This window comes from Dasypus novemcinctus, chromosome 5, assembly GCF_030445035.2.
Source record: "Dasypus novemcinctus isolate mDasNov1 chromosome 5, mDasNov1.1.hap2, whole genome shotgun sequence".
NCBI lineage: Eukaryota > Metazoa > Chordata > Mammalia > Cingulata > Dasypodidae > Dasypus > Dasypus novemcinctus.
This window is the reverse complement of record NC_080677.1, coordinates 35,849,764-35,857,252: the sequence shown is the minus strand read 5'-3', so window position 1 is coordinate 35,857,252 and position 7,489 is coordinate 35,849,764. Positions and strand designations below refer to the sequence as shown.

The 7,489-nt window shown below is 43.6% G+C and overlaps 1 protein-coding gene across 1 annotated transcript; it reads left to right on the top strand.

The window, feature by feature from the left end:
- The first annotated feature begins 2,150 nt into the window (after nt 1-2,150).
- LOC101441025 (translationally-controlled tumor protein-like) lies at nt 2,151-2,857 on the top strand. Its single transcript, XM_058296879.2, has one exon. It carries the CDS (start codon nt 2,162-2,164, stop codon nt 2,642-2,644), a length of 483 nt encoding a protein of 160 aa, XP_058152862.1. The 5' UTR covers nt 2,151-2,161; the 3' UTR covers nt 2,645-2,857.
- The last annotated feature ends 4,632 nt before the right edge of the window (nt 2,858-7,489 follow it).

The following is a 7,489-nucleotide window of genomic DNA, read 5'->3' as shown; positions in this document are numbered from 1 at the left end:
ACAGTGGCTGTGTTTTTTCATACCACTGGGCTTGGGGGTGGGGGGGGTAGGGGATGGCACTTCGTTCCTTCTTAGTGCTGCTTCCAAACCATTCTTCTTCTTAAACCCTCAAAGCAATACAAAACAAAATGAAAACCAGCTTGGCTTTGAATTTCATGTCATCAGACTTTATTACTCCCTAGCTTTCCTCATTGTAATCATTGACTGATTTTAGTTCCTCCTTCACTGTCATTCTCTCAATACTATCACTGTCTCAAATCTTTGTGATTTCAAAATCCATGTACATGATCATTCCAACATCCCTTTTCCACCCAACTTCAGACACTGGCTCACTTGTCATTAAGCTTGTCTTGGCTAGTAAGGGCAACCCCTCCACCCTCTCAGCTCAAGTGTTCCACCTTACGGCCACTAACTCCTGTCTTTTTAGCCCATTCCCTCTAGTAATCTGATTTCAACAAAACTTTGACCTGAAGACCTGACTAGGAGAATCAATCCATTGCTTTTCCCAACTTTTCACTTTCTCTGGTAAAATCCAACTTTCCATCTACTCAGAGCCTGCACCGGTGCAGCCGAATGTGGCTGAGGAAACCATTCAGTTCTGCTAACTGTTCTCCAAGTTCATGACTACTCACCTTAAGTAGACAGTTAATGCTGCCCAACAATATACTTCCTTTCTTTTTTTTTTAAAGTTTTATTATTTTTTATTTATTTCTCTCCCCTTTCCCCCGCCCCCAGTTGTCTGCTCCCTGTGTCCATTCGCTGTGTGTTCTGTGACTGCTTCTATCCTTATCAGCGGCACCAGGAATCTGTGTTTCTTTCTGTTGCGTCATCTTGTTGTATCAGCTCTCCGTTTGCGTGGCACCATTCTTGGGCAGGCTGCACTTTTTTTCACGCTGGGCAGCTCTCCTTACGGGGTGCACTCCTTGCTCGTGGGGCTCCCCTACGCGGGGGACACCCAGTGTCGCATGGGCACTCCTTGCGTGCATTAGCACTGCGCATGGGCCAGCTGCACACGGGTCAAGGAGGCCCTGGGTTTGAACCGCAGACCTCCCATGTGGTAGGTGGACACCCTATCCAATGGTCCAAATCCGCTTCCCAATATACTTCCTTAATGTACTTTCTCTTCTATTCTCCTGGACAACTCTTTTATTTCTTTTCTTCTCTCTCTTCAAATTTCAAACCTCTCTTCATTGAAACTCAAGCACGGCTGCTGACGTTGCTTCCTGTTTTATTCCCATCCCCCAGATGGCAACCTCGTATGTTTGCTTGCTGTCTTTGCTCATTGTCTGCTTGTTGTTTTTGCTCACTGTTTTGCTTTTCCTTTAGCAAATGAACCCAGTTCAGGTTCTTTAGGAACTGAACCCGGGACCTCTCATGTGGGAGGTGGGGGCCCACCTGCTTTGGCCACATCTGCTCCCTGCTTGTTTTGTTTTTGCTCATTGTCTGCTCATTGCTTTTGCTCAATGTCTGCTTGTTGTTTGCTTGTCTTCTTTAGGAGACACTAGGAACCGAAACTGGGACCTCCCATGAGGGAGGTGGGCACCCAACTGCCTGAGCCACATCTGCTCCCCTTGCTTCCTGCTTAGGCAAACAGAAGAGAACATCCACAGGTTCCCACCACCCCATTTCCTCACCCACCGGCAGCCTACCTAACAACAGTCTTCCTGCCTCTTACTATGGATGAATCGTCCATGCTCCCAGGGAGGGTCAACTCCTCCAGCAGTGTTGTGCAGGAGCTGGCTCATACGGGCTTACTAGAGCTGACTTTTAAAATTTCAGGAATTTTGTGAGCTGGTTATTAAATATTAGTAGGACAGAATGAGCCACAATGGGAGTTAGTCAGGCTAGCATTGATGCTGGAGCCTATACTATGGAAACAGCAAATGCTACAAATTAGAGCTCTCCCTCTCTTTCAGAGAGCCAATTGTTAAACATTTACCCCTTGCTTATTCATGCGATTATATTTTTTAAGCAATATATATAATTTTGTTGGGCGTGTTTAAAAACCCTGTATAGAAGGTTTAAGCTTTTTCCGCCCTCTCCCCGCTCCCCCAGCGCCGCTCCGGCCGCTCCGGCATGCTCCGGGCTCCCGCCACGGCGCCGCCGCCGCCCTCCAGCCGCCATCAGGATCGTCTACCCGGACCGCGCCAGCCATGGTGAGATGTTCTCCGACATTTACAAGATTCGGGAGATCGCGGACGGGCGGTGCCTGGAGGTGGAAGGGAAGATGGTCAGTAGGACAGAGGGTAGCGTTGATGATTCGCTCATTGGTGGAAATGCCTCCGCTGAAGGCCCCGAGGGCGAAGGTACCGAAAGTACAGTCATCACTGGTGTAGATATTGTCATGAACCATCACTTGCAGGAAACCAGCTTCACAAAGGAAGCTTACAAGAAGTACATCAAAGATTACATGAAATCAATCAAAGGCAAACTTGAAGAACAGAGACCAGAAAGAGTAAAATCTTTTATGACAGGGGCTGCAGAACAAATCAAGCACATCCTTGCTAATTTCAACAACTATCAGTTCTTTATTGGTGAAAACATGAATCCAGATGGTATGGTTGCTCTCCTGGACTACCGTGAGGATGGTGTGACCCCATACATGATTTTCTTTAAGGATGGTTTAGAAATGGAGAAATGTTAACAAATTCAGTAATTGCTTTGGATCTATCACCCGTCGTCATAATGGCTGCTGCTTTTCATCCACACAACAGGACTTGGATGGACTGATGCCATCTTGAACTCATCCTTTATTTTGATCCTGATTTATTTGGAGCGGAGGCATTGTTTTTAAGAAAAACATGTCATGTAGGTTGTCTAAAAATAAAAATGCATTTAAACTCAAAAAAAAAAAAAAGGTTTAAACCCTATATAACAGGTTTGCATGGCCTTTCCAACCAGAAGAGGGCAAACTCTGAGGGAAGAAGAAACAGATAAAAGATGGAAATGAGTCCTAAATGAGGGGCCCTGCTGGTTGGGGACCCAGGGCCAGCAGGTGGCAGCATGAGCACGCTGGAAACTCGGGTCAGGAGTCCTGGTTACAGGGGTCTCTGCAGAAACAAACACACTTTCTGCTTTATTTTTTCATTTGGCCAACACCTCTTTTGTTCTAAAGCTTCATATAAGTCGCTGCTTTATGTTTTCTCTTACTCAATGGTAACTTATTCAATACTAAAAATTTTGGAGCAGCACAGACTTAAAAAAATCATTGTGATAAAATTCACTATTTTCGTCATTTTAAAGTATACGAATCAGTGGTTTTTGGTATATTTCCAATGTTGTGCAACCATCACCACTATCTAATAACATCTGTATCACCCCAAAAGAAACCCTGTACCCATTAAATAGTCACTCCCTATTTCCCCTTGTCCCCATTCCCTGGCAACTGCTAATCTACTTTCTGTTTCTATGGATACTATTTCAGACATTTCACATAAATAGAATCATATGACATGGCAGCATAGATTTTTTAAATGTAAATATTTATCTCTGGTGTCAAAATAAGGCTACATTTCAAGAGTTTCATCTAAAATATTATAGTTTCTTTTAAGATTTATTTATTTATCCCCCCTCCTCCCGCCCCATTGTTTGCTCTCTGTGTCCATTCACTGTGTGTTCTTTTGTGACCTCTTCTATCCTTATCAGTGGCACCGGGAATCTGTGTTTCTTTTTGTTGCATCATCTTGTGTGTCAGCTCTCCGTATGTGCGGCACCATTTCTGGGCAGGCTGCACTTTCTTTCGCGCTGGGCATCTCTCCTTACGGGGCGCACTCCTTGCGCGTGGGGCTCCCCTACGCGGGGGGCACCCCTGCGTGGGGCGGCACTTCTTGCTTGCATCAGCAGTGCACGTGGGCCAGCTCCACACGGGTCAAGGAGGCCCGGGGTTTGAACAGTGGGCCTCCCGTGTGGTAGATGGATGCCTAACCACTGGGCCAAGTCTGCTTCTCAGGTTCTTTTGATTACTATGAGACAGAAGTTGAAAGATGGACTCAATGGAGACTGATTAACAGGGTCCATGTCCCCTTATTTCCCTAGAAAATGAAAAGCAAAGCAATAGTAAGACAGTACCCATGTTTAGGCCCCTGCCAAAGCAGGATTCTTTCATAGTTTTCATGGTCCTGGGCCCTGGACCTGGCTGCAAGTGGTCCCTGATGGATTTTCTATTTTTTTTTTCAAGATTTATTTTATTTTATTTATCCCCCTCCTCAGTGTTTGAGGTTGCTCTCTGCTCCCTGTGTCCTTTTGCTGTGTGCTCTGTGTCTGCTTGTCTTCTCTTTAGGAGGCATCAGGAAACAAACCTGGGACATCCCACAAGGAAGAGAGGCACTCAGCTACCTGAGCCATTTCAGCTCCCAGGTCGGTTGTGTCTCTCCTTGTCTTTCCTCTTTGTGTCTCTTTTGTTGCATCATTTTGTTGCATCAGCTTGCCGCACCTGCCCACAGCGCCAGCTCGCCTTCTCCAGGTGGCACTGGGAACCGAACCCAGGACCTCCATGTAGGCAGAGCCCAATCCCTTGAGCCACATCTGCTTCCCCCTGATGGATTTTTCCCACAATGTGAGCATCTTTGGGGACAGCTGGGTTAGGGCCAGCAAAAGTTGTGGGAAGCTGGGAGAGTGGTTTATCTGTCCCTCTTTTATAACTTTCCCAAGGGTAACATCTAGCCACAACTTTCTATTTGTGATACACAGAAACTAGATTCTTCCAGTTGTATTTATATAAGCAACCACATCAAGAACAAAAAGCAAACAGAATTTCAAAACCAAAGGAAATTAAGCAAGGGGTTTGAAGATATTTCAAATTCTCCCTAATTTTGAAGAGCAGTTTCTCATTTTGTTAAGGATCCAGGTCTGTCCTCAAAGGAGTTTTCACTTAGTGGCAGTAAAGTCCTCTGTTGCTCATAAAAAAGAAAATCATTATATGTAGGTGTGAGGGGATGTCAGGCCAGAGAGAATTTTCCTGAGGGCCCCCCACAACAATGAATTAACATCTTCACAAACACTAAAAGATGTAGTGCTTTAAAAATTGAAATTAATTGAAGGAAGAGTGACTATACTTAAGCAGTAATTTTTGTAGCATAGGAATAACCACATAAGTCTTGAAAATTACAAAAAAATTGGGACTTTAAAAAGATTCAGACTCACTCAGGACAACTAACAAGGAGGTGATAATGGACAACCACCATACCAAGGAACCAAGAGAGTCTACAACCGCAAGCAAGAGAGTCCCATCCATTGGCTGTATAGGACTGAAACTCCCTCTCAATTAGAGGTAGAGTGGACATCACCATCCCAGAATCCTCAGGAATGGGGAATGAACTATAGGCTAGAGTGAACTTAATGGTATTCTACTATAGACTTACTGTGATTCTAACAATGGAAGAACTTATAGCATTGATACGGAGGCAGTGGCCACTGGAGGTTCTGAGGTCAGGGAGAGGGAAAACAGATGTAATACAGGGGCATTTTTGGGATTTGGGAATTGTCCTGAATGACATTGCAATGACAGATACAGGCCATTATATATCCTGCCAAAACCTATAGAATTGTGTGGGAGAGAGTGTAAACTACAATGTAACTATAATCCGTGTTTTAGTGGCAATGCTCTAAAATGTGTTCATCAATCGCAATAAATGTACCACACTGGGAAGCGGACTTGACCCAGTGGTTAAGGCATCCGTCTACCACATGGGAGGTCCGTGCTTCAAATCCTGGGCCTCCTTGACCCGTGTGGAGCTGGTCCATGCGCAGTGCTGATGCGCGCAAGGAGTGCCTGCCACTCAGGGGTGTCCCCCGTGTAGGGGAGCCCCACGTGCAAGGAGTGCGCCCCGTAAGGAGAGCCGCCCAGCGCGAAAGAAAGTGCAGCCTGCCCAGGAATGACGCTGCACATATGGAGAGCTGACACAGCAAGATGACACAACAAAAAGAAACATAGATTCCCGTGCCGCTGACAACAACAGAAGCGGACAAAGAAGAACACGCAGCAAATAGACACAGAGAACAGACAACTGGGGCGGGGGCGGGGGAAGGGAGAGAAATAAATAAATAAATCTTAAAAAAAAAATGTACCACACTAATGAAGGATGTTGTTAGTGGGGATAAATGTGGGCAGTATAGGGAGCAGGGCATATGGAAATCCCCTATATTTATATAACAGTTATGTAATCTAAATATCTTTTAAAAAATAAAAATTAAAAAAATTCAAAGAAAGGACAGGCATAATTACAGGAAATGAAATTTTCATTCATTTACTGTCATTCACAAAATACTTTCTAAAGGCCTGTTATTTGCCTTGTACTGTACTACACATACCATAATCAAGAGGATTGAGTTGCCCTCAAATATTAAATTCTGATCACATAACTGAAAATGATCCCAATGAAGAAGGCAGTGTGACAGTACAGAGTATTTTCTGGTTGGTTCCTATTTTAACAGAAAATTTGAAGGAATGAAGATTAAGAAAGAATTAGTCCTGAGGCTTGGGGCTGACTGTATAATATGGACAAGTGACAAAGAGTAAGCAGAAATCTTTAAGTCTGTCTTATGTAGGAGAGTAGACTTGAGACTTAAAAAGGAAAAACAAAAGAAAGATTGGATATTGGCAAATATGGTGGTTATTTTTTGAAAAGGAGAAGGTGGATTACCCAAATTGTACTGGCAAAATGGATATTGATCCTGACAAATTCAAGAAGGGATTATTGGGAGTGGATGTGGCTCAAAGCAGCTGAGCACCTGCCTTCCCCTGGCTCAGTTCCCAGTGCCTCCTAGAAAATGCAGAAGCAAATACCGAGCAAAACAGACAGAAAATCCCAGCTCAAGGAAGCTGATGTGGCACCGGCTTCACACATACAAGATTCCAGGTACAGTCCTTGGCCCCAGATTCCTCAGGAAATAAAAAAAGGTGTTGTTTAAAGTATCGTTTATATGCCCCTACAAAGGACACTCATTATTAGATGTGAGAGTTTTCTAGGGATATGCATTTTCAGTTTAACCTAACTTAAAAAAAAAGAAAGGATTAATGAATTCGTAAAGAAGAAATGCAAATGGCAATAAATCTTGACTTCAGTAAGGCATTGGAATAGGTTTCTCATTATATCTTCTAGGTCCTTGAGTGTAAGGAATTATGCTTCATTTGTCTTTGTTTGTTGAAGTATGTTTTCTGGAAAAGCAAATATATTAATTGAATGAAGGATGCAGAATTTTGGCTCAGATGTTAGTACCATTGAATAGTTACTGGTTAGACAACCTTGCCTAAAGGGACCAACCAGTGGATCAAAATCAAGCAGATGAAAATTTCAAATTGTAAGACAATAGGTATAGGACAATATCACTTTGGTTTTGAGAAATGACATCTTTGCATGAAAAAATAGAATCTTTAGGTATTACTGGCAGAACGTAAACTAGTATAGTCATTCTGGAAGGCCATGCTTAGTGAAACTTGAAAAGTGTATGCTCTATATCCCAAACAATTTGACTCCTATTTATATATTCC